Source organism: Labrus mixtus, chromosome 14 (assembly GCF_963584025.1).
Source record: "Labrus mixtus chromosome 14, fLabMix1.1, whole genome shotgun sequence".
In the NCBI taxonomy this organism is placed as follows: Eukaryota; Metazoa; Chordata; class Actinopteri; order Labriformes; family Labridae; genus Labrus; species Labrus mixtus.
In genome coordinates, this window is record NC_083625.1 from 13,595,847 (window position 1) to 13,622,734 (window position 26,888).

At 39.3% G+C, this 26,888-nt stretch overlaps 1 protein-coding gene across 1 annotated transcript in view; it reads left to right on the forward strand.

Annotated features, from left to right (window-relative positions):
* LOC132988064 (rho GTPase-activating protein 26-like) overlaps positions 1–26,888 on the forward strand; it is an 82,496-nt gene that overhangs the window by 33,187 nt on the left and 22,421 nt on the right. The window contains exons 2-16 of the mRNA XM_061055179.1: positions 4,176–4,271; positions 6,258–6,319; positions 7,214–7,285; positions 11,848–11,949; positions 13,127–13,237; positions 13,905–14,009; positions 14,635–14,764; positions 15,721–15,821; positions 17,760–17,854; positions 19,083–19,161; positions 19,496–19,532; positions 19,755–19,820; positions 21,268–21,342; positions 21,442–21,526; positions 22,408–22,466. Of these exons, the coding sequence (XP_060911162.1) occupies positions 4,176–4,271; positions 6,258–6,319; positions 7,214–7,285; positions 11,848–11,949; positions 13,127–13,237; positions 13,905–14,009; positions 14,635–14,764; positions 15,721–15,821; positions 17,760–17,854; positions 19,083–19,161; positions 19,496–19,532; positions 19,755–19,820; positions 21,268–21,342; positions 21,442–21,526; positions 22,408–22,466 (1,275 nt within the window). The remainder of the gene's footprint in view (positions 1–4,175; positions 4,272–6,257; positions 6,320–7,213; positions 7,286–11,847; positions 11,950–13,126; positions 13,238–13,904; positions 14,010–14,634; positions 14,765–15,720; positions 15,822–17,759; positions 17,855–19,082; positions 19,162–19,495; positions 19,533–19,754; positions 19,821–21,267; positions 21,343–21,441; positions 21,527–22,407; positions 22,467–26,888) is intronic.

The window sequence follows — 26,888 nt, forward strand, 5'->3', positions numbered from 1 at the left end:
TTTTTTCCAGCCCTGAGATCCTATCCTAAAGTAGATAGGTTTGACTACTGTAGATTACTGAATGTTTTCCACCTGGGTCTTGTACATTTGAACCAGTGCATGGAAGCAACCATACATGGAAAAGCATCAGCACTGACTACATCTGTAGACATTCTTTACATGAAAACCTCTCTGGAAAATGTACTTGTGACGGCATGTAATTCTATCTTAATTAAAAACAACAATTTTACTTTGGCAAAAATCCGGATCATGCAGGCCAATATTGTGTTTTTGATTTGGAAACACCGTTTGATTGAGCCTATAGAGCCCCCCTTGGGCCTGGTGTGTGGTTGTGTACAGATGGGAACCTGAATGCATGTTTGCGTGTGTCCAATTTGCTACAGTTGCCAGAATCTAGCGATGCATGGCTAAGGGGAGCAGTGTGACATGCATGATGTATCTGCATGTATGAGCCAGAAAAGATTCATATGTTACCTCATCACATCGTTTGCCAGAATGTACGGTCAGTCATACTCCCAGGGCCAGCAAGCTAAACACAAATGAAAGCTTGTAAGATTGTTTCTCATCAGTTTTGAACACATGGTTTACAGAGTCATTCTTCAAGGAAGGAAAGGAGAGAAAGTGCCTGTGGTGTTAAATACAATTCAGACCGTGTAAAATGGAGAAGAAAAAATCTACGTGGTCAGCAACACGGTCAAATGGACACCTACAGGTGCACACTTTCAGGTGCACAATTAGAAAGTGCACACAATCAGGTGCATCATTTTATAGATTTCAAAATGATATGTCTGCAGTGCTTTGACTCAGAGTAGTTGTTGAGTCAGTACTGTACTAGTGTCTCACAGATGACTTTGCCAGGTGCTGCGCGCGCAGCTTACAGAGTGTTCACCGTGTTGTGCACTATGCTGTCACTAACATAACAGCAGTGGATAAAAACACTTGAAAATGTAAACCTGTTTTACCAACATGCTATTGAGCTCTTTCTTTTCTATTCTTCAACACCCTACAGTACAGTAAGCTCTAACACAGAACAGTTTCTTGTTTGCAGGCAGAGATTGAAAACTCTTTGAAACTCTTTGAAAATAATGACATTCAATATTTTTGCATGAACTCGTCGGTTTTACAAAGTTGAGGTGCTCATTAGACATGTTTCTAATAGAAAGAGGAATGGTTGAGTATCTTAATTAATCATATTTATTTATATTTCAATGACATTTATTTGCATTGCAACTTTGTAGTTAATTTTTCTTTTTATTTAGGGTTGTCAGCTTTAACACGTTAATCCTGATGCAGTTAAGGCTAGAAATTAACATACCCTCATTCCGAACGGTTTAAATGAGGAGATTTCATTTATCAGTGATCACAGCGGTTCTTTACTGGCTTTAAGACTTGAGATTGAGTGCGGCTTGTATTGAGTACTGCCTGTTTTGGGTTGTTGTTTGTGATTGTGCTTTGCATGGCCTATGTACAGTACCTCGTTATTGAGGAAGCTCATGTGGGTTGGGTGTTGTTTTGTGTTGTGGGCGGGTTGTTGGATGGAGACTCCCTCTACTGTGATGGAGGAGAGCTCATCTTGGAAAAAGTATAAATTGATCACACCTGTGGATGTTTGAAAAACAATGTTTCCTGTTCACACGCTGAAGAACGTTTGTGTGGCAATTCAAATACAAAATTTGGAGGGCTGTCCTTATCGTTTTTCTTGTTAGAAATTAACATACACATTTTTACAATCATATTAATCACAAGCTATTTTGTCCCTAAATGTCACATATTAAACTAAACTATATATAGTTTATATGAATCTCAGAGCTCCCCCAAACATGTCTGTGAGGCTTCTTGTTATAAATCTACTCTGGTCCTGTATTTTATCAAGCCTATAAACCCCTCTATTTCAGCCCTACTCAGAACAGCCTGTTTCTGTGTCTGTAGCTTTAAATGTAAATTTGCTGTGTCCGACCGTGCCTCTCTGAAAGGGGATGTGGCTCTGGCTCTCTCGCTCCATGCTCAGTTGTTTACGGTGGAAAGGTGCTCTCAGTGGGCAAACAAAAACACCTAGCTGGGGGAGGGGTTACTGCCCTTTGTGATGTCATAAAGGTAAAATCTCCAAACTGCCTGTTTGAGCACACATTTTCTGAACAGTGGAGCAGGCAAAAGACGGAGAGGATGGAGTTTTCTAATAATTGGGGGGGGGGGGTTGTAGACAGGCTAGAGACACATATGAGTGTTAGAAAAACATGCTAAAGTGTACTGTATTTTGCATGATAGTTGAACTTTAACCCTTGTGTTATGTTCACTTTTTGGACCCTTTACCACTGTTCAGGTCAAATTGACCCGGGACAGTATTGGGGTTATTAAGGCACACCATGGGTAAACCACTACAGCGATTCCCTGTAGTCACAGTGATGGATAAGCACAACACAACTGCATTTTTAATTGCTCATTTCAAAACTCCCACACAGCTAAGTCGACCAGTCAAAAGTAATATCCACCTTGTGACATCAACACTGGTTTCACCAGTTCTTTTGGCTGTTTTCACGTTTTCATGCACCTTTGATTACTTGAGATAACGAGTTCTTTTTTCTGTGGTTTAGTTTATGTCGTAACCTTCTGCAGGAAGTTCTTTATTTCCTTCCCAATTTAAAGAAAGTTTGTATCAGATCAGAACGTAAAGTACCCTTAGCTTAAGCAAAAATTCAAAATAAAAGCATGACAAAAACAACTTTGAAATGCAAACTCATGGAATTTCAAACATAGGATTCAAATTGCAATTAATAATAATTAAAATACATTTTCTGCTTAATTGGGTTAAAAAAAATGATTTGACAGGCCTAGTTTTAATGTGTAACAACATGAATGAAGTTTGAAAAAAAGCGTATTAGGAGACTACTGGAAGAACAGTAGGTTTATTTTTTTCTTCTCCAGCACACTGGATCTGTAAAACCACAGTTTATCCTTCATGGCTGGAGTGTGGTCTCAACTTGGTCATACTTAAGTTATTTTGACGCTACGGAGCCGCTGTGACTCACTGCAGACTGACTTTCTATGAGGTCTTCTTAGTCAGTCCCAAGTGAGATAGTTTGTGAGTTTGTGTGTGTGCATGTAAGTGTGCCAGTAATAGTGTGAGCATTTCTGGCAGCAATTGCAGGAGCTGCTTATTTTTCCGACTGGCAAGTTGCAGAGGATCTTTCCGAAATTTTACACACGCTCACACACACGCACGCATGCATGCATGCACCCACACACACACACACACACACACACACACACACACACACACACACACACACACACACACACACATACACACGCTCACACACGGACGACCTGTGGTATTGACATAAACATGGCCAATTACATTCTGTCTTTCTTCTCTCTCCACACTCACTGTCCTTTCCCTGACTCCCATCTGTCTTTCAATAAGTCTCACGATCCAACATCTCTTTTCTTTCTCTCGTTATTTCCTGCATCCTTCTCTGCTTAATGTACTTTCCTGTACTGTAACTTTAATTTCGTCTGTATAATTTTGGGCCATGAAGAGGAAGGAATAATTATCCAAAATACCTGTTCTTCATTACAATCACTTTTATAGAGAGTAATGAGACGTGTCGATTTCTTTCTTCCCCTTTTTCCTTTCGCTCCCTACTCTGATCCTGCACATGTGGCTAACCTATGCCTGTCTGTCCAACAACTGGAAATGTAGCTGTGTGTGACCCTGCCTCTAAATGGAAGTGAAGCCAAACTGGCCGTGAGTGTCTGCCTCCTAGGAGCTCTTAGCGCCTCATGTATTATTTGAAAGGCATCCGTCTGTCCGAGGCCTTTCACTGCCTCACTTGGCTCATGTGCCCCCAGTTTAATGGAACTTTTTTTTTGCACTATTCAGCGCACACTTGCATGTGCAGACACACACAAAGTACACCCCAATGTATGAGCTGTCAACATTCATCACTAACGCCACTGAGGATCTACTCACAGTATCCACCTGTCTGCATTTAACATATTTCTACTCGATATCAATCTGCATATGGAAGAGTAAGCAGGGTGAAGAGTGAAACATATCGAAACAATATTGACGACATGCTTGATTCTTCTGACTCTTGAATCATTTTGATGAAGCTGTTTCTGAACTGTGTTTTAAGCAAACCTCAAACCCTTTTCTATTCTCCTCTTTCCCTCAGGTCTCTCAACAGCCAAGAGGAAGTTCGCAGAGTCTCTCAACGAGTTTAAATTCCAGTGTATCGGAGACGCCGAGACAGATGATGAAATATGCATTGGTAAGCTTGCTGATATGCAATCCAGTCTATTCTGAATTCTATCCTGGAAGAGGAAAGCGTATAAATAGACGCTGGACTCCTCTGTCGTTTATCGTGCCCGAAATAGAAAAGTTGTGTCAGCGCTGATTCAAAAAGGCAAGCTTTGTTTTCAGTGCGGTGGTAGAGGAAGCTATACTGTGTCTGCATATTCATTTTAGTATCAAAGCTTATTCTGTAATGAGCAGGATGTATTGCCAAATTATAAAATGAGTATAAAAGAGGCTCGTCAATTGAACTGCCAGCCTTTCCCTTACGGGTATGCTCAGAAATCTAGTAAAAAAGTAGGAACGCTTTCATTGAGTCATTTCTGCAACTAAAGATAGTCTAGTTTTTTAGTCTGCAATAAAAATAAAAATACATTTTGTTTACTCCTTTTGGTGTTTTATCTCAGATTTGTATCATTTATATTCAAAAACTCCTTATCTTGAAATAAACTTTCCACTGTAATAGGGTAAATTACAGGTTTTTTGGGGGGCTTTTTATGCCTTCATTTTAGAGATAGGACAGTGAAAAGAGTCAGAAATCAGGGAAAGAGAGAGTGGGGAATGACATGCGGGAAAGTAGCCTCAGGTTGGATTTGAACCCTGGCCACCTGCTTGGAGAACTATAGCCTCTCTATGTGGGGCGAGTTCACTAAACCATTATGCTACTGGCGCCCCAGCAATTACATTTTTTTAAGTGTTCAACTTGAAGTGACATGTTTCTTAAGCCTTTAAAAAGGTTTGACGTACTCCTAAATTCTGCTCTTGTTGTATTTGAAGTACTCTTTCGTCTAACACATATGATACTCTTCATGCTGATGCTCAACCCAACACAAGGGTGAACATGAGCACAACGTGGGATCCTTTTTGTGTATTATTGATGAACAAAAAATAATAATTAATTCTATGTACTCATCCCGGCCTTGCAGCCCACAGTCTCTGTGTGAAACATGCAACAGCTGCCACACCCTCTCCTGCTGCTTGGCTGTGTCTGTGCAGGCTGTAGCTCCTCACTGGGCTGACCCGCCCTCTACTGTTGTTTAACTAACCCTGGCTATCTTTCCTGAACAGCTTGCTGTTCAACTGGGCTGCACCCCTGCACCATTTTCATAGTCATACCTATGTCTAAACTAATATCTACTATATACTGGATACTCCATATGGATCAGTCTTAAGAAACCGTTTGTTAAATGCTTAAAAGCAGCTTGCTTACAGAAAACTTTTGAATATAGCTTTTGTGATCTTTTCTGAGTCTATTTCTGTCTCAATGTAACATTTTTTTATTTTCTACGGCATCAATGAAAAATGTGTGATTGAGCCTACCGAAAGTTTAACTGCATTTTACGAGCTTCGTTAAAGAATTGCACTCTTTTTCATTGCATTCCTTCCACAGTCCTGCAGGTTCTGCTCTTCCAAAGTTGAATCTAACTTCCAAGAAGCAAGTCTTCTTGATGTTGAAGAACAGAATGGGTTTAAGTGTATTTGTCAAAATGGGATCATGAAGGAATGAACTCCATGCTCTGTGTGTTTGCATGTGTGATTTCAACAAGCTGCACGTGCTCAGTTGATGTCTGTGTGCGTGTGCGTGTGTGTGTGTGTGTGTATGAGAGAGAAGTGTTGGACAGCGATGGAGGCAATTGAAGTGGAAACTCTGACCCCAAACAATGTAGCCATGCCTCTCTTGCCAGCAAGCGAGGATACAAGCAGTGAGCTGTGCTCGCTGTGAAAGCACCATAGAAACGAACCCTCTAAATTGCGGTTTCATCTCCAGTTAATTACTCTGCTGTGTCATGAGTGAGAGGTCCAAGAGCAGAAACAAAAGCTTCATCCGCACCGCCTCATGCCAACTTTCTCCAAACGCTTTCTGTTTGCTTGTCTCAACAGCACTATTTCAAATTCCATCTGACGCTCTCTCTCCTTTCTCTGTCTTTTATGGCTATCTCTCTTCCAACATGTCTGTCCTCAGCCAAGTCTCTGCAGGAGTTTGCAGCCGTGCTACAGAACCTGGAGGACGAAAGGACACGCATGGTAAGTGTATTTGCAGATAATGGTGAATATTGAAGATGACTGCTAGAAGAGAGTGGAAACTGTTTCACAAATAAGGCTTGATATTACTCAGCAGGTTACAAAATACAGCTAAAAAAACGTTTTTTTCCCCCTGTTCAGCTGATATTATTGGCCATTGTTTATTAGATCGATACGTTTATAAGGAATATTAAAGAAATAACAATGCTTGGAAGTGGTAAACAAATGGTGTCATCTCGTAGTGTGTCAAAGAGAGTTGACTTCCACTTCATTGGTCACAATGCTTCCAGCACTGTCTGCAGCACATGTAGCAGAGCATCATCATTCTACATCGGCTATAATTGATATCTAATGTAGAATAATGTTAATGTTTCTTTAATTAAAGTTTGATGCAAGAAAACAGCCTCTTGAGTAGATCTGAAAACTAACTGGTGAACAATAAGTAAAAAATTCACAAAGATTCGTTTTTTTTTTACTTCAACCTTGAAATGTATCTTGTCTTCTTTCATATCTGCTTGCAGTAAAACTTTTCCTCTCCAAAATTATTATGTGTATGAGAAAATGTCATCATTTGGGCCCATAATTCACTGCTGATCCCTCAGAGTTGATTAGTCAACCAACTCGTACATCATTTTATAATCTGGATAACTAAGACATTGTCCCTGGAGTACTTAAGTTCATTTTTTTCCCCACCTTGATGCATTCCTAGAAATGTGCATCACTGCTGGCATCATGTATTATTCACAGATAGGCTGTGTTGCTGCTCTCTCTAACCCCAGTGAATTGTCATAATTGAGCAGAAATAATACCGTATAAACCACAGTGTAATTTGAGAGATGTCTGTAATGTGTACTTGTTTGTCTGTAATATTGGAGTATGTGTGTGTTTGTCCCACAGATTGAGAATGCCAGTGATGTGCTGATTATGCCTCTGGAGCGGTTCAGAAAAGAACAAATCAGTGCAGCTAAGGTGAGGAAGCATTAATGCACAGCCACTGGACTGGTGACAAAAATGTCTTCTCTTGTGCTTCAATATTGATTTACTGGCAGGAAAAGATTGATCAGCAAATCAATAAAAATCCTTTTAGTGCTTTTGCAGCTGCTAGGAGCACACCATTATAGTGCTTTCACACTTGGACAAAACTCCTGAAGTTTGCAGGAGGAGCTGCATGTGTGAACGCAAACAGTCAGATTTTTCCCTCTGACTTTATCTCAAGTTTCTCCTGCCAGCCCCCTGGTATTTATTCTGCAGAAGGGCAAAGGGAGCGGAGGCAAACAATTTTAGCTTCGTATAGGGGAGTCTGTTGCTTCTTCAGCCACTTCTGAGTCGTTCTTTTTGCATCATGCCTTGCTTCAGGAGACGCCTTGTCCCCCAATATCAGTTTTAGTAAAGATTGTTTTAACTTTAAAGGACTACTATAGGACTTATGTCAAGAGCTCAGAACATTGTATGTTGTTACTGATGTGCTATAAACACTTTTATTGGACCTGACGGTTTAAATTTTGCGGCTTGAACAACAAAGGATCATAAAGTATCCATCACCACTTGAATCAATGCACTTCATCTTATTTTGAAAACTGGAGTTTTTATTTTATCCATGCATCTTGGAAATATTGCAAAGATGTATAAATAAAGGGATTTATTGGTAAATTATTGGTAGAATTCTTATTTATTGTATAGTTTGTAGTTAGTATATTCTTATTTAATTTTCCTTTAAATGATTTGATTGCAGCGGCTGCAGAAACGATGGCACTTCCTCTGCTAACCTGGCCTTTGTGTATTTAAATCTACATTAAACTGCAATAAAGTTTTAATAGGACCAGACTCGACTGCAAGATAATTCCAGAATTTGTAAGAGAGAGTAGCACAAAAAGACTGTGATATTTTTTTTTACTTATTACTAGATCCCTTCTCTGATTTTCTAGTAATTTATTCTTGGTTCCATACAGTGAAATGTACACACATCTGTACACTACAACAAAGAATTTGTGCTATGTCTTGCAGACAGAAACAATGCAATCATATAACATTTTGTATTCTGCAGATGTGTAACTTTGAATGACATTGTCAAATGCTCTAGATTTATTGCACCATCCCTGTCAGTGGTTAGCACAGTGCAGCAGTCACACACAGAGCTTTCACTGAGAGACTTTGGGAAAGTCCCTTTTAAGACAGGTTTGTAATGAAAACCAGTTTTTTTTATTGCATATAGAGAATATTTACTGCATGTCTAAGAGTCTCTCCCTCCTCTTGATAGATTGTTCATTAATGTCTATCAAGGTCTGCAGCACGGCTAAATGACCTGAATAGGAGATTAGAGGCAACATAATCCTGCCATAAATCACTGATCTCAACTGTGGGGGGTCTCATCGGCCAGCAGGGCTCCCTCACTGCACGGCCCGTGTTGTTTTAATGTAACAGTGTGTAAATCTTCAGTGAACATACAGGAGACTATGGAAACACTTCATCAAGTAGCTTACCAGGAGGATTTAAACTTATTTAACTGTAAGAATATTGTTAATTTGACCTTTTGAACTTAATTATTTTCTCTACAGCCTTAAAAAACATCACACAACCGAAAACCAAGTCATGTTTAAGGACGAGTAGTATACTGTATGTTGGGGTAATCTCTTTCCCAACACAGTATAGATGCTATATTTGAAATCTCTTCGCTACAGGTCATGGAGAAGTCACAGCTGAGAAGCCACAGGGGTTCCTCAGATATATGCAGCCTTAAACATGTTAATCGTGTAAATTCTGCAGATCCCTCCCTTTATAGCAGGGCATTGTTTAATTGTGACATGATGGCCGGATTAAAAGAAGTGAACGCGTAGTCTTTGCAGTAAGGTCGGCATGAGCGATGTACTAATCCCAGTTTAACCCTAAAAGAACCGATCACATCTTTGCCTGGCACAGTTTCACCTTTACTCCACAGCTCCTCGTCCTGTGTTTTAGTAGGTGGATGCCGTAGAGGCCGAATATATTTAAAACTGTTTATTGAAGGAAAACATGAAATCAGGGAAGTAATCTCATTCACCATAGAATTGAAGGAATTCAAATATTTGGCATGGGTCTTAATATGTGTTTGATTGTGGCAACCATCCACTCTAAAACAAGCTGGTAATGTTAGGCCTTTCTGAATTAAAATAAAAAAAGTGCATAATTGCTGTAATTGCACAATAAAACCTTTCGGGATAAACACATTCAAGATGAAGTGTCTCAAAAGATCACCTTACTCAAAAAATGTTGATTACAGGTGTTTGTGTCCTTATGTAAATTTACTATGAGTAATGAGTATTTCAGTCAGCCGTGCAGTCATGTTCACATCATTTTAATCACATTTAAAACAGGGAGGATTCTATAGCATATGCACATTACTTCTTTATCGAAGTGAACGGATTCCCAAAAAGTTTCATACCATATGCTGTCTGCAGAAACAGTCAGGGTGTGATGATGTTTCATGCTGCGTCATGTTTCACTGGGACTTCCTTATAATTGTCGCCATGACGCAGCAGTGGTGTGTGTAGTCAAACTTAGTTGTGTGTGTGATGAGTCAGACTGGTGGCAGGGCTGGAAATAGACTTAGAGAATCGTTAGTTTACAATCATACTGGGAGGAGATTGCCACCTACTGGCTGCCAATGGAATTACATTTAAATATACCATCATATGCCTTCTAGTTTAAAAAAAAAGATTAGGTACAACTTGGTACTGTGAATGAGAGAAAAATAACAATCTTTTTTTTGTTTTTTGTTGCCTTTATTGGATATGACGGGTAAAGAGAGACAGGAAATGTTGAGAGGAGAGGGTTGGGTAAACATGCAGCAAAGGGCCGAGGTCGGATTTGAACCCACGGCTGCTGCGATGAGGACTACGGCCTATGTACATGAGGCATGAGATATAAACACTAGGTCACAGGCCCCCAAACACCGGCTTTTGTACCCAACACTGGAAATTGTACAATTAGTAGATTTTTAAAAACCAATGAATTGATACTTTAAATCAAATATTTGTAATTAAACTTATAATTAGGGACACATGGGATGGATGCAGCTTCAGTTATTTGAGACTTGATTACCTCCGTTAAGATGAAAAAGTGAAAGAGGAAGACTTAGAACAGAGGCCTTGTTGTTAAAAGGAACATTCGTCATCTCTGATGGGATCTGCAGCTGCTGTCTGTTCCTCCTTTTGGCCCACAGTACTGATTCTTTCTGTTCAGACGGGCTTAGCAGAGAAACACTTGTGCCATAAGACTGAAAGAGGGGCTGATATCATCTGCTTGTCTGAGGTTAGACTTACAAGGTGCATAGCATTTCTTAAGAGGAGTTGGAAAAACAAAATATACTACGAGAACTCTACAAATCCATGACACATTACTCTTCGGTGATTAAACATGTCAGTCCTGAGTTGTGTTCTCCACAGCAGATGTTTGGACAGGTCATAGTAGGACAGCACAGGGGTTTCTATTAACATTGTGTGACAGTGAGCAAGCATGCAAGGCCTTCAAAGTGAAGCATCTTATTGGAATTCAGTCATTCACTGATTGTATTATTTAATATACTGTAATGTTTTTTTTTATTATAGTGACATGATTCAATATTAACTATGAACAATAATGATCCCCTTATTTTAATTGCCTGTATACAGCCTGCATATTTGAGATGAGCCTTTTTCCATTGTGCTTGATAATTGCTGTCATATATTTCAATTTTGTCGAACTGGCTTACTTTTTTTTAATTTCTTCCCTTGAAAAAAATAAAAATCTGAATAAAATGCCTGGTTAATTAAAAGGTTTATTTACAGAGTAAATATCAAATAATCCCATTGTCCAACCCCATCAGTTAAATTAGGCGGTGTTTATCTGTGGATTATATTTCCAATGTGTATGAGGCGATTTCAGAAGCTCCAGCCTCGTCATGTTGGGATAAAGAAATGTGTTTCGGATAAAGAAATAGAATAACATGATGAGACCGGGACAGTAATAACACCCTGGGGCCCCTCGAGCTGTGTGAGACCCACCCTGATCTGCCTCTCCTCTGTTTATGTGTTCACTTCTCTTCAATGGTATATGTATCTTCCTTTTAATACTGGCTTTAGTTTGATTATGGGTTTGTAGTCCTAAAGTGAGTGATAATGACTGCACAATCATTAGAAAAGAGTCATGAAAGAAACATCTGGCACTTTTCTTTTGTGTCTCTTGATCTTTATGGACACTTTCCAGTTTTTCTCTGTGTGTTTCAGTCCAGCAAAGTTAAAGAAACACACACCCTGCTCTATCTGTCCCTGGTTTATCATCAATCTATCTGTCCATCTCATATGTCAGTTATCTATGATGATGGGAAACAGTCTGTTGTTTAAAAAGCAGCTGTTCTTCCTCAAAGGAACAATTCTATTCTTGACTCCCTGAAGAGTAGCACATTTTATGCGAAAGATATAATATTAACTTTTTTTTAGTGACCATATTGAATGTGATGGGAATTAGAAAAAGAGTTTGGATCATGCTTGATGCTTTTCTTCTTCTTTCTCTTACAGGAAGCAAGGAAAAAGTATGACAAAGAGACCGAGAAGTATTGTGCGGTGCTGGAGAAGCACCTCAGCCTTTCAGCGAGGAAGAAAGAGTCACATCTCCATGAGGTACGATGTGTCTGAGATTATATGTTCATGGCTGTCTTCTGCCCCCCAACTGTCTGTCTAAACATTTATTTTCCTAGGCAATATTTTTACAGTGAGAGCCTGCATAATGTAAATAAAGAAACAGAGCATGTGCATTCCCAAGTCCCAGATCATCCTGTGTATCCCCACTTAACAGCCAGAAATGTTTTCTTATCCACTTATCCAATACTTCAACCCGGGCAGGTGCTCAATGTGGGGTTTTAAATTGAGTAGCAAGAAGAGATTGAAAAAGTAGTAAAATAATAAATGGGTGTTGAAAAGAAAGCAGTCCAAATAATTAAATAAAACACTTGTTTGGATTGCATGTCAGACAGATATACAAAGATAAAAAGTATATATGTTATAAAGTAAAGGAGAACCGTGCTTCTTTAGTTTGACATGAAGGAATGACCCTCCACTCTAGAGCCTGACCGATTAATCAGCCAGCCGATAATATCAGCCGATATCAGCAAATCAAGTGTCTATCAGTATCGGCTGATTTGATCGCATATATATGCTGGGTATTACTAGATTTATTCACCAGTCAAATAGCATTTCATTTGAGTATCACTGTCTTACATTAGCAGTTCTCTTTCTAGCTGTCACCAGCAGAGTGTGCTATGTGGATTACAACAAGTATTATCACAGTGTCAAGTGATGATGCACGTACAGACTCAGTTACTTTCCAGTTGAGTGTCTTGTCTTCATTATATATCTTTGTATATCTTTTCCACAAGTATTTCATATGAGTGATTAGAGGGATCAACGCAATAAAATATAACGGTATAAAATGTAGAACTATCTATCTCTACAGATCGAAGATAGATCAAACAAAGATATTCAGCCGAGATATCGTTATGAGATGTTTTTCTCTTCCTAATATCGATATCATATAGACCTCAAAAATCCTGCATTGGTCGGGCCTTACCCCCCTCATCTTAACTTTTTGTTTAAGGCGAGAAACAGAGTAACATATCTTTTTCAGGTTTAAACAGGACGCTATGTCCCTTAACCATTGAGCAGGGGTTGACTGAACACGTGTCCCTCCATCAGTGGTACCACACACCCAGCTATAAGAGTCAACAAGCATCACCATCCCCTCTTAGAATATTTGGAAGTGAATCAAAGTGTCTCTCTTTAATTTCCTTCCTTGTTATAGGCCGACAACCAGGTAGACAACGTCCGGCAGCATTTCTACGAGGTTTCCCTGGAATATGTCTTCAAGGTGCAGGAGGTCCAAGAGAGGAAGATGTTTGACTTTGTGGAGCCGGTAAGACTACACATCTCTTCTTTTCAATTCTTTCTTATCCCATGAATAAGCTGTGCGTACATCCTTTCTTTTATTTCTAGCCTTAATAACAGCTACTCACTTTGACATATCCGACACAGTCTTCTCTCTACTGTCACTGTGTTGTAATGTGGAGAAACGGCAGTTTAAGGGATTCTGTGCCTTGCTCCCCGACACCTCAGTGATAGTCTCTGAGGAAATAAAGAGAAATTGTTGCATTAAACCAAAAATCTTAGGATACTCATGAAATATATTTGGTCTTCGTTTCTCCATCAAAAAAGTTTATTCTTTGAATTTGCTAAATGGAATATGTACAGTTTGTCCACTTTTCCACCTCTTCTCCAACTTGTTTTGTCTCCTCTACTTCCACCACCACCTGAACTTCCCCCTCTTAAAAGGCCACCTGTGTTTTCTTTCCACTTTATATTCCTTCTGCACTTTATTTCTCTCTTTGTCCGAACCCTCTACCCTAACCCTCACATTCACATTCTTTTATTTTTCCACTTGTCCTTTGTGTCTTTGTCTCATCGTATATATCTTCACTTATTCCACATCTGCCTCACCTGCCCTCTTATCCTTTCTACTTTCTCTCCCTTTCCTTCATCTGCTTCACCTTCTGTCTGTTTTTTTTCTTCTTCCCCAACCTCAGCTGCTGGCCTTCCTCCAAGGCCTGTTCACCTATTATCACCACGGCTATGAGTTGGCAAAGGACTTCAACCACTTCAAGACGGATCTCACCATCAGCATACAAAATGTAAGGTCACAAATGCACTCGCACACAAATAAAAAACAAGGTCAGACTATAGAGGACTGAACATAAATATACATTCATGAAATGATAAAGAAATTATTAAAGAAAATAAAGATTAAAAGAAGGAAAACATCCATTTTTTTTTCAGATTTGCTGATATGTTGCTTTTGTCCATCAGTGCCTGTTTAAAAACAAATGTTTTCCAGTTACAGGTGCAGATTTGAAATGGCCTCACTGTTAGGAATTTGAATGCAAATAATAATTATTATAAGCCCTTCAGTATTTCACTTTAAAATTCCAAGAACATCTTAATGGTCAGTGTCAAGCCAATTAACACAGGTGAACATTGTAGAAGAAAATTAATGTCAGAAAAAATAAGGTCTCCAAATTTTAAAAATACTGCAGGTGAAATTATTTCTATGATCACACCTTTACTTTTCCGAAGACTCTTTTGAAATTGTGCTAATCCTAGGGACACACAAAATCCTCATATTTGTCACATTTGTTAAGTATCTCAAGTTTCTCTACTGAATAACTTTTAATAATAACATATTTGATGTTGCAAGTTAAGCTAAAAAAGCATCAGACAAAAAAAAAGGCGTGTGCTCCTCTCTTCCTTTGTTGACAGACGAGGAACCGTTTTGAGAGCACACGGTCCGAGGTGGAGATTCTGATGAGGAAGATGAAAGAGAATCCACACGAACACAAGAGCGTGAGCCAGCACACCATGGAGGGATACCTGTTTGTACAGGAGAAGCGTGAGTAACTGCCCTGTTGTCTGTGTGTATTAATATGTCACAATGAAGGCACTTTTCTGCTATTGAAACATAAATGAGTATGTCGGTATATGTGTGTGTGTGTATTCTTTTTTTGTGTGGTGTGTATTTAGACAGAATAAGCCGTAGACTGTATAAAAAGATGGGCAACATGACGGCTCCCAAAAGTGAAGCTAAAACATTTTGAGCACCCCCTGCTGACTGGCTGCAGTATAGGTCATAAACTCCACCTCCTCCATGCTAACGTATATATAAAGGGATGTGACCTATGATTGACACTGACATTGAACTTTCCGTTTCTGCCCGTGTATTCTTCAAACAGACACAAAGATCTGTGTTGTGTACTTTACTGTATGTGTTCTGATTTATCTGGAAGTTAAATAAGTGTTGTCGATCATGAGAGTGGACGGGACGTCAATCCTGCAGCTCCACCAACCGATCCCCACTGTGCAGAGTCAGTCTCCAAATGTGCAATATGTCAGCCCCTGATGTTGGGAGGGGGAGTCAGTTTCACTTTGTACAACAGCTGGAGAAGCATTGTTAATTTTTATATCCTAATATATCCAATGGTGCAAGCATGTTGATGACATGAAGTCTGGTTGGATCGCACACACTTATTTACACACAAAGTGTCAGTGCAGGGGGGTGGGGGACTGTTCTGAACCCTGAGCCTAGTGAAGCCAACTTTGATCCGTTTGAGATGTTGACAGCAGCTTTGACCGCATGCTGTTACCATGGCAACATATCTCTCTCTAGCTCTAAAGCAGACATGATTAAGACTCAACATTTTTTTTCTTGCTTTAACCCTTCTCCCTTTCTCTGTCTTTATTCGTCCATGACCTCTCTCCTCTCATTTCCTGTGTTTTTTTTGTTGTTGTTTTTAACCCTCTCTCTCTGTTTCCTGACTTGACTTACACGTCTTTCTCTCTCACCCTAAGGCTCATTTGTATCAACTTGGGTGAAGTACTACTGCACGTACCACCGTGAGCCCAAGAGGGTCACCATGGTTCTGTTTGACCCTAAGTCTGGAGGGAAAATGGTGAGTAGTCTTAGCCCTTTCGATACATACACTGACAATGTCCATGAGCATATATGCTATCTTTCTGTATAGCTATCTATATGTTTGTATGAAACAGAACAAGAGGCTTTTTTAGCAACAGAAACAAATGCAGACAAAGGTTCTACACACATATATGCACACACACGTACATTAAGAGAGACAAACACAACTTTGTATGACTTCAACCTTTTATGATTTGCACTCGGTTTCCACCCTGCTCTCCAAATCTCATTAACACACTCGCCTCCCCGCAGAGCTCAACAAGATCTCATTGTGTGTAAGGGGAGTATTTATATTATTCCCAAATACATAACAAAAATGCCTATTAGTACTTTCCAGGAAGCTACATGTACGTATTAAGAGCAGAAAGCTGTTCAGCTGTTATAAATCATCTACAGAAAATGTCAAGTTTTGCGTCAATCCTTCAAAATAAAAGTGCAGGAGCGTTTTTCACGCGTGGTACCATTTCACACTCCGACACGCTCATACAGAGAGTGATTAATAACCACTTCTCCCTCAACAGCAACCTCAATAGATGAGAGTGCAGTGTTGTGAGTAAGAAGGATGACTCCGACTATTTTCTCAAAGTGTTATCTGTTATCACCTTCTCCACCTACGCACTAAAGAACCAAGAGCTGATGCAAGTTCTTGCTTGTTCTCTAAAGGATGTTGGAGCGGTTTGAGTGAGTTTTTAACTGAAGATAAAGTGGAAACAGTGAACATAACAGAAAGCATTTTTAACACAACGTAGATGAAATAACAAATTATAGTGAATCAAAGGGTCAAGATGGACTAAACATGGGCTTTTTTATTGTTTATTGCAATCAAATTCTATATGCTTGGGTTGCTCAGAATGAAGAGTGAATATGAACAAATGGTGGAAAAAAGATATAAAATTACATAAATAGATATAAAAAATTTAAAAAGTGACTCTAGCCTCATAAAATTAAGTTGTAAGTAAAGATTATTTATGTAGCACCTTTCAAGAGTAGACGTCACAAAGTGTTTCACAATAAAAGATTAGAAAACAGACATTAAAAACAGACAGTTACATAAAAGCAGACAGATCAAAGAAAGGCAAGTCTCAGCAGATGGGTCTTTAAATGTTTTTTTTTAAAATGTCCACAGAGTTCACAGCTCTCAGTTCAGGAGGAAGACATTTCCAAAGTTTAGGAGCTGCAACCTTAAAGGCCCAGTCTGCGTTTGTTTTAAGTCTGGTGTGAGGTTCAAATGGGCCTAGCAGACCCTGATCAGAGGACCTCAGGGTCCCGCTGATGTTCTATGGATTCAGTAGCTCTGTGATGTAAGCAGGAGCTTGACCATGCAAGGCTCTAAACACAAAAACAGGATTTTCAAACTGGATTCTAAAATGAATAGGAAGCTAGAGCAAATACACAAGGATGGGTGTGACATGAGACCTAAGTAAGACAATACTTTAAATGATTTGTATATAACAGATAGAAAGGTATAATAGATATTTTTTTGTTAGATTGTTAATGCATCTTAAGCTAACGTGCTCACTGTGTTAGGAACAGCGTGTGATGCTTTTCAGTTTGTGAATAAAAACCTGACAAATTCTTCCAGGTGCTCATAAAACTGCAGGGTCATAACGTAAAATAAAAGTTATTTGTTTACATTATCTATTTGAAATCAATTTATGTTAGCTAGTTCTTCTAGCGCAGTGTGTTTACAATTACAAATGAAACTTATTGGAAAAACTTTTTTGTTGACATCACCTCAAATGTCATCCATGCTGAGGTAAGTACTTTGCTGTTGGTTCATTGGGGATTCTTTTTGTCCTATTTAGTGTTAAAACATAAAATAACCAGTTGTTTGGCATCACATTTTGCCCCCCCACACTTGCTGTTAATAAACACATTCCAATGATTACTGTTATAATTTTTCTCTCTGTGTCAGGGAGACGAAGAGAGCTTCACCCTGAAGTCGTGCACAAGGAGGAAGACGGACTCGATAGAGAAGAGGTTTTGTTTTGATGTGGAGGCTGTCGACAGGTCAGTCAGTGTGGGAATTTACATACTGCAGATCTCCTATTTTAATACTGGACTTTTCTCAAAATCATCCTTTGATCCACCTCACACAAACATTTCACACAAAAACAGTTTGCATAGTGCCTCATGAAAAACTGGTTTATGTTTCTGACTTAGCTGTAGAAACCATGGAAGCAACATGTGATTTAAAGTCGATTGAAGTTTTTACCAGTAAAGTTACAGTTCAGTATTTGATAGGTGTAAAACAGTGAACAGACACATGGGGGCGCTGTGATGATTTTGATTTGAACACAGCACACAGTTGTTACTCACAGGCTTCCCCCCCCCCCCCCCCCCAACACTTCCCTCCTCCCCTCCTCCGCCTCTCCCTTTTCTACCCCTCCCCACCCTGCTGCCTCGTCCTCAACTTCAATCTGCCCCCCATCAAATCAACTCAACCTGTCATCATCTCATCCTCTTCTTTCCACTTTCCCTGTTTAGTCATTTAAGTCAAGGCCTCAGCTCACATCATTGTTGGTGCGTGATGCTTTGAATGTGTCTTTGTGCGTTTGGTAGTGTTTGAATTTATGTCGGCTGGTGTTTCATGGTTGAAGGACAGTGTGTGTGTGTGTGTGTGTGTGTGTGTGTGTGTGTGTGTGTGTGTGTGTGTGTGTGTGTGTGTGTGTGTGTGTGTGTGGCTTGTGTGTGTGTGTGCAGGAGGCTGTAGTGCAGCTGAGTTGACAGCTGAAGGTGAGCAGTGTATAGGATAGGCGTGTGTGTGTCTGATTCCTAGTTTCTAAGTCAAATAAATCTGTTTTTTGTCCTTATTTAATCTTTTTGTGGAGATAAATCTGTTGATTACAATACACTTGTCAAATATCTGACAACTAAAAAATTAATAACTTTGCATAACTTTGAGATTTGTATGCAGAGATCCTTCTTACACAACTGTGTTTATCTGAAGAGTGACAGCAGGCACTTTGAATCCAGTAAATGCAAAATTGGATGTGAAAATAAATGAAAATTCTTCTGTCAAGAAGCTCTGTTTGATGTGGCAAAAGGTGTTTTTGTGTTTTGAAGGCATATTTTCATACATACATGTTTTCATCTTTGCCACAATATTGCAAGTTTTTCTGTGAACATTTCACTGACAATGTTTAAGGGTGATCATTATATTGGATAATCAAATGTGCTCTGTGTGTGTGTCTGTGTGTATGTGTCTGTGTGCATGTGTCTTTGTGTGTGTCTGAAGGTCGGGAGTCATCACCATGCAGGCTCTGTCAGAAGAGGACCGCAGGCTGTGGATGGAGGCCATGGATGGGAGAGAACCGGTAGGTAACCAAGGTTACGGGTTTTGTTCTTAGAAGAGAGGGAGAGGGAAACATGTCCACATAGCATAACAATATGTTCCTCATTAAAGATCATTTTTGTAGCATGGGTCTGATGGATATGCTGTCTGTACACTCATTGCATCATTTTACCTTTTAACATGAAGCAATGGTTCCAAAGCAGGGGGTCAGGATATGTCTAAGGAGTCCTGAGATTAATATGGAGGGACACAAAATGATGGATGGAGAAGGGAAATGCTTTATTTAAAGGGCCAAAAACCACTGACACAGAGCGTACATGTGTGGACAGTTTGTTTATTTCTTTTTTTATTCACAGGTATACAATTTAAACAAAGACAACCAGGCTGAAGGCAGTAAGTGGCTTTCTTTGTATTACATAATTATTTGACACAATTTGACTCTTTGTTGTAGAAAGGTTTGTGTTGTTTTTAATTATACTGCTTTATTAAAAACAAAATCCAGAATACTCTGACCATTTTGTTTTGGCCAGAGACATCATTCAAGTTATCAATCAGATTTTAATCATATTTACTGTCATACTTCACACTGACTCTGTCCGACTCCCTCTCCATCAGTGGCCCAGCTCGATGTGATTGGGTTCAACGTCATGAAAAAATTCATCTATGCGGTGGACACTCGAGGTAAAATGACGACTTAGATTTATAGTGAATTTGTTTTGTTCTGTTGATTTCCTGCTTCTTTCTGCCACCATTACTGGATTTAAAATATACTTCCATCTGTACATTACTATCACTTGAGTTTACTTGTTGCATTAGGAGCCCATTAGCATACTTCTAGTGTAGCAGCTAGCTTGATCCATAGACTGTAAAAATAAGTTTGATCAGCAGTAAGCTGATGGTAGGAGTAAATCATTTAGAAATCCAAAAAAAAAAAAAAACTATAAATAAGAAAAAAGGCTCCCAGAAGAGTGTATGAGGTGTAGATAAAAGATGCTCTTCAGTTTTTTTCTTGGGCATAGATCAGACAAGAGTGACAGATGTAAAGATGTCTGAAGATGCTATACCACGGTGTAAGTAGTGGTTGCTACTAGCAACAGAATGTTCAACTGAATGTGGTTAAATATAGCATGCACTTTTTTTCTTTCTAATAAAAAATGAATTCAGAAAGACTCCCTGGAAAACTAAAGGAAAAATACATTACATGAATGATACATGTATGGTGGAAATATAATCTACATTCATCTCAAGAATGAGAGTAGAGAAGCTGTTGATGGATTTTTTGTGTGTGTTAAAAATATAGACGTGTCAGAGCTGGAATTAAACCCTCCATCTCCTATTTTTTTGTCCTCTTCTCCATCTTGAGGTTCTTTAAAGAGATGTTTCTAAAATATTAATGTAACAGTAAAGATCCACGTAGTTATACCAGTCCCTTCCTTTTATCTGCTGCATTAAGAGCATCCATTATGTTACACTCTTTGGTACCCACTGCTTGGTATCCACTTTTACATTTTGCAACATGTAAGCCCACTGACATGAGGGTAAACTGAAATAGTTTGTAGTTACAGGAAAGCTCAGTGTTGCCCTCAACTTTGCCCACAAGAAATGTCTGCTAAGTAAAAATCTTTAAATATATTTTAAAAATCATCTTTTAAAAAAAAACTACAACCTGGATTGTTATCATTTACTATATTAGATCCTCAAATAACTAAAAGAAAAACATTTAACAAATCCCATCAAACCTTACTCATAAATTTAAAGAGAAAAACCCTGAAAACAAGAAAAACTGAGCGATGACAAAAAAAAAGCCTGAAGGCCGACATCAAAATGGAAAACTAAAAGCGCAGATAGGTTAACCAAAAAAAAAACAGTTTGATGAGAATGTAACGTGCCAGCTGTTAAAACTTGTTTTGTCATGGACAATAAACACAGAATAAACTTTTTAAACATTACATAAGCACTAAGGGGTAACAACCAAAATAACATTAACGCCATCTCTGGTTACTTAGATCTTTAAAACCCTGAACCTGCCTGTATTTCCATTACATCATTTGCATAGGATTGTTTTGAAGTTTAGAAAAACAATAACATTAGACGAGTAAAAACGGGTCTCTCCTCTCTGTCCCACCAGGTATCAATGAGCAGGGCTTGTACAGAATCGTTGGCGTCAGCTCCAGAGTGCAAAAACTACTGGGCCTTGCTATGGGTGAGCGAAGAAACACACATGTTAAGTCATGTCTGAGTAAATAAAAATACTGTCCCTCTTCTGTTTTTGTTATTTAATCTTTATGTTTTCACCCATCAGATCCCAAGACATGTGCAGACGTGGAACTGGAAAACACAGAGTGGGAGATCAAGACTATTACGAGTGCTATAAAGCACTATCTCAGGTTTGTGTGGAAAGACTTACACTGTTGAACATATATGGTATACATGTCGAACTAGAAAACTCAGCTGATTAAGAGTTATGTCGACTCTAAATTATTCCTTTTATTTTGAAATTGCAGCACTTGTTTGCTCTTTTTCCTCTCAGTACTAAGTATGTATGATAGTTCTTTCAATCTCTGCATCTTTTATAGAGAACATTTTTCTAGCCTAAACTCAAATCACTAAATTGGTTAATATGCCGGTTCATTCACACATTATTTTCTGTATTTGTGCTGGTCATCAAACATCTGTATTTACCTCTTTAGGGCCTGAAGAAACCAAGCTGTGCTCTACTTTATTTTCACAAAGTTTCAAACTATGTTGTGTTTCTTTTTCAGTTGTTTTGAAAAGACTTCCTTAACAGCATCTAAACATTTTGTAACAGGATCAGGATTCGGGGGTTAAGTGGGAGCAGAAAAGTATGAAAACGCATTGAGGGAAAGTGGTGTTCAAGCTGTGCTCAGTCTGTTGTTCCTGAATAATTCGACAATATACACAACACCCACACACATAGGTACACATGCACTTACACAAACATGCACTCATTAGCATACAAATGGACAGTTATACGCACACACTCACACACACACCACATTAACAGCATGAACACATCAAGTCAGGCCTCATTGAGAAGCAGTAGGAGCAATTACACTCCACAGGCAGCTCTTATAAGCTGATGTATGACTGTGCAAGCTGGCGTGACAGCAAAAAGACGAGAAGGAGAACATAGTTAGACGAGTGATCATCCAGAACTGTCCACATGTATTGGTTGTAGCGGAGCAGCCAACCCTCAAGTTTTCACTCCATTCTCAAACCTGTCGTCTATTGTCTTGTGTGTTTCTAGAGTGCTGCCTGCACCTCTCATGACGTACCAGTACCAGAGGAGCTTCATCAAAGCTGCAAGTAAGTGTTTCCCTTTTGAGTCGTTTCATTTGCCTCTAAAATGTGAGTGCGGCCTGCAGAACATTAAACAGACTCTGCTGCCGTTCAAGGTTGTTCAATTCCCACTGAGGCCTCCCACATAAAGATACTGCTAAGAGCTATTCTGAGACCCAGTTGGATTAAAAATAACTCCTACAGTTCTGAATAAAGGGCCACAGTTTGTACATGAAGTGCACAGATTGCACATCAGTATAAATATGTTTTATAAATTGATTAAAGAGGTTTTTTGTTTTTACTGGAAACAGGCTTTCTTTGCCTCCTTTTTACCTCTCTCTATACACACCAGTATGAGGAGGTTGTCTCAGCATTCTGGCCTGAACTCCATTTGCAAAAATGAGAACATGAATGATTCATTCCATTAATGAGGTCATGACTTGCTTTTACAAACAGGAAGTTCACCTGCTGAGAAACAAGTGCACCCACTGCGTCAACCTCCACCACATTACACTCATGTAACTCAGCCTCTGACTGTGCCGCCTTGTGTTGTGAGTGGCACACAGTATGTTACTGAGCTGCTGCATGCTGTGTTTTCATGCATGGAGATTAGAAGCCTGGCGATTCAAATGACTGAGTACCACCTAGTTAAACTTCTGTGTTTTGAGGTTTGCTCTGACAAAAAGAAAATAAAGACTTTGCATGGGGGCTCTTCTCAGCATACTCTAGGTTTAATCTAGTTGAGATATGTCAGGCCTGTTAAGTCCAGCTATCTGTAGTTCTTGTGCATTTAGCTTCTTCTGTATTCTTTTTGTAAACAGGCCCTTCTCTAGCTGCCACATGTGTATTTTAGCCCAACCCAGTCTCTTCTGCTGTCCTACAGGACATCGAGCTGTTGTCTTTGATCGCCAGTAGCACAGACTTTAGAAGGCTAAGCTGACAGGGGGAAGGAACTCAAGGAAATGAATGTGTCTCTGGCAACGTCACCAGGAAATGGCTCAATATGAGGCCAACTGGAGAGGAAATAGTGTTGAAGGATATATTAGTCGAAAGGAGGAGTGAGCGTGGCAGTTGAGGATGCCAAATCAGCTGGTTTAATACCAACCTCTGTTATAATGTGTTCATGGGTGAGATGATAAAAGGACAAATCATCACCAACTTATTATTTACAGATTTTTATTTCTCGCCGTCCTACTTTCCTTCTATTCAAAAGCTTCTTCTCGGTTTCTCCCTCAGACATTCATCAGACTGTCTGCATTTGTATGCTATGAATTAGTGTGTTGGAATGCATACAATATGTGCAAGAATGCATGTTTGCATGTGTGAGCAGACTTTATTTTTGTAGACACAGTGGGGTGCTTTGAGGACAGCGTCCTCAACTGAACTCTTTTCTTTCAGCTCCTCCCTCACTCCTCCTCTCTTTCATGCATTCTCCCCCAACTCCACCTCATCTTCCTCCTCCTCTTCTAGTTTCATCTTGCCTTACTCTCCCCCGTCCCATCATGCTCTGGTTTAAAGTATCAGGTTTAAACAGAGAGTGTTTTAAGGTTTGTTGGATCAAATTGCGTGTAAAAAATTGTTATTTTTTTCCACCAGCACCTGACAGGTGTGGTGTGTTGGGTCAGGAGGAAGAAATTTTACTTTCAAAAAACACTCAGCTGTCTTGAAGATGGATTAACCTAATCCCAGCAGTCACTACAATCATTTCAGTGTATTCTTGCTGAAATGATCCTTCTCATATGGCTCCTAGACCACAAAACAAAGTTTTGTAGCTTGCACTAAATGATTAAGACCATGAAATAGAGAAAAATGAGAAAGAGAGAGGGTGGAGCGCAAGCTAGATTTCAGATTCCTGCCTTAGGCTATAGGCATGGAAACACACATACAGTAATACTTACTCTGTATCCAGTCCTTAGGCATTGGTTCCTGTATCCCTTTCATATTAGTTTATTGTATTCTCCTCACCTTTGACTGTATCTATTAATGTTTAAATGTCCAAGAGGATCTCATATTTTCTTATGTGACTGAATTCCTTCCATTCACTTCTCTTTGACTTCAATGTACTGTAAGGTAAAAAGGCTCTTTTAACGATATTTACACAGGTGGTTCATCACTGAAGTATTTCCTTCATTACTTTGTTCAAAAGGAAAGAAGTGAAAGGATGAGAAAGGAAACGGGTAGGGCTAGGGCTAAGGTCATGGCTATGAGTCGATTTGAAAGCTAACGTCCAGTTTCACAGAAAGAGTCATCCTGCAAAGATTAATACAGGATTCCAACGACACAGAATAATTAGTCCCTCTCCATGTAATTATAGAATTGTATCTGTTTTCTAACTGTCCATCCATACTAAAAAGTCACAAGTTCAGCAGCAGATAGGATCATTTGCACCTCGGGGGGCTTAGTATTTGGGTCGTGAGACTTTCATGATTGCGTAGCCCTTCTCTTAAGTTAAGTTTTTGTCAATTACAGAGACCCCTAAAGGTGGTCAGATTACACATTTTTGATATATTTAGTCTCCATTTTTTGATAAATAAGAGATGTGTTAGTGGACACCAGTTTAGTTAGTAGAGTAGACACCCCATGTACAGAGGCCCCAGTCCTTGTCTCACTGGTCACGGGTTCAACTCCCAATTTTGACGCTGTTTGGTGTGTGTCTTTGCTCGTTCTCTCTCCCCACATATCCTGTCTCTGTTTTCTTGTTCTATCCAATAAGGGCCAATCCTGCCAGCCAACAAAAAGGTGTATCAGGAGATTTTGTGCAAACCTTTACAATGCATGTAGTCTTGTTTCTCATTAATCCTTTCATCCATCCTTTAATTCTCTGCTTCTTATGGTTATCAGGCTTATGGGGGCAGAGGGGGCACCGCTGTTATACGCACTAAAACAAGTACATGATGGAAAGTAGAACACGGTTTGACCTTTTTGTGCCCACATCTCTCATTCTTAACCTTGACAGTAATACCTCACCGACATTGCTGATGAAACACTCGAGCAATGACTCTCCATTTGATCAGCGTGACGCACTCTTAGTGCTTATAACTCTCAGTGGCTTTAATGACTGTTTACACAGAAATATGAAAGATAATGATCGGTAACTTACTTAATAATAGTTCATTGTGTAGTTGGCAATCTCTTGAAAGCTTTTCAAATTGAGAGTCAGGACATCTCTTAGTTATGGTTTTCATCATATATGAGATCTTTTAACTTCCATTCCTTTCTTTAAATAAAGTTTTTCTCATATACCCAGCCACCATAAGAATCGAAGCAGGGTGTGATAAGGCTTATACTGCCTACACAGCTGAGATGACCATTATTAAAAATGAATGACAACAAAGTGGACAGGTGGAGCTACTTGAGTTTATTAAGGATTAGACGATGGTCAGCAGATGTGGTGAGCTTCATGAAGACAGGCATGATTCCTTGTGGCTGTGTGGATGTCAGTTTGACTGGCTCACTTCATACATGATCAACATCTTCCCTCACTCCAAGGGACACAACAATGAAGTTTTGATGAAGTGACACCCAGACTTATTTAAGGTTTTTAGGCTTTTTTCTGAGCCTTTAACTGAAGAAGTTTCTATTTTACACAAATAAGAATTAGAAAAAAACACATTAATAAAACTCAAAATGGGTTCGATGGTATGGGCAAAGAGTCATCTGCATTAAGAGGAGAGATAAAGTGACTGTTAAGTGACAGATGTGTTGAGGCTATAAAAAAAATGACTTCTGCTGGTTGTAATAAGGAATGACACAGCACCAAAGTAGCTGGTGATGGTCAGTACAACTAAACAGCACATACTGTGTGTAAATTAAAATAACCACAGGGCCATATGACATGTTGAGCTCTATCCTGTCATTTTTGTAGGAGTTAATTCAAGCCTAAAATAATTAGAAACAAGCAGAACAATGTTGACTTTACTTTTTAAATCCCACCTTTATAGATAAATACTGCTATACTGCAAGATATTTCATATTTTTAAAACTTTGTTTTTAGAGATCTGCACACATAAGTCCCCTAATATGTGTTTCACATTGTAGAATGCAATATAGAGAGCAATGAGTGTTATTGTTATGCAATGAGTGCAAGCATCTGTTTGGAGATAAGTGTAGCTGCTGTGGGCATCCACATTCAAGTGAATGCACGCGTGCATGCATAAGTGCGTGCGTGTGTTGACGCTCTGCTGGGTGGGGATGTATTGACTGCCATTGACAGTTGGGGCCAGAGGTTTAATCTAGTGTGAGTCTGCTGTCATCTCTCCATCGACCGCCTCTGCAACCATGACTTATCATTGTCATTCATCAACACCAGGTCGTTCTGCCTGCCTGTCTGTCTGCTCTGCCTGTTAATCACCAGGACACAGACTTTTCCAACACTGAGTGACTTAAACTTTCCAAATGTGTCTCTGACTCCTTCACTGTGCCTTACTTTTCTGGTATTTGCACCTCTTT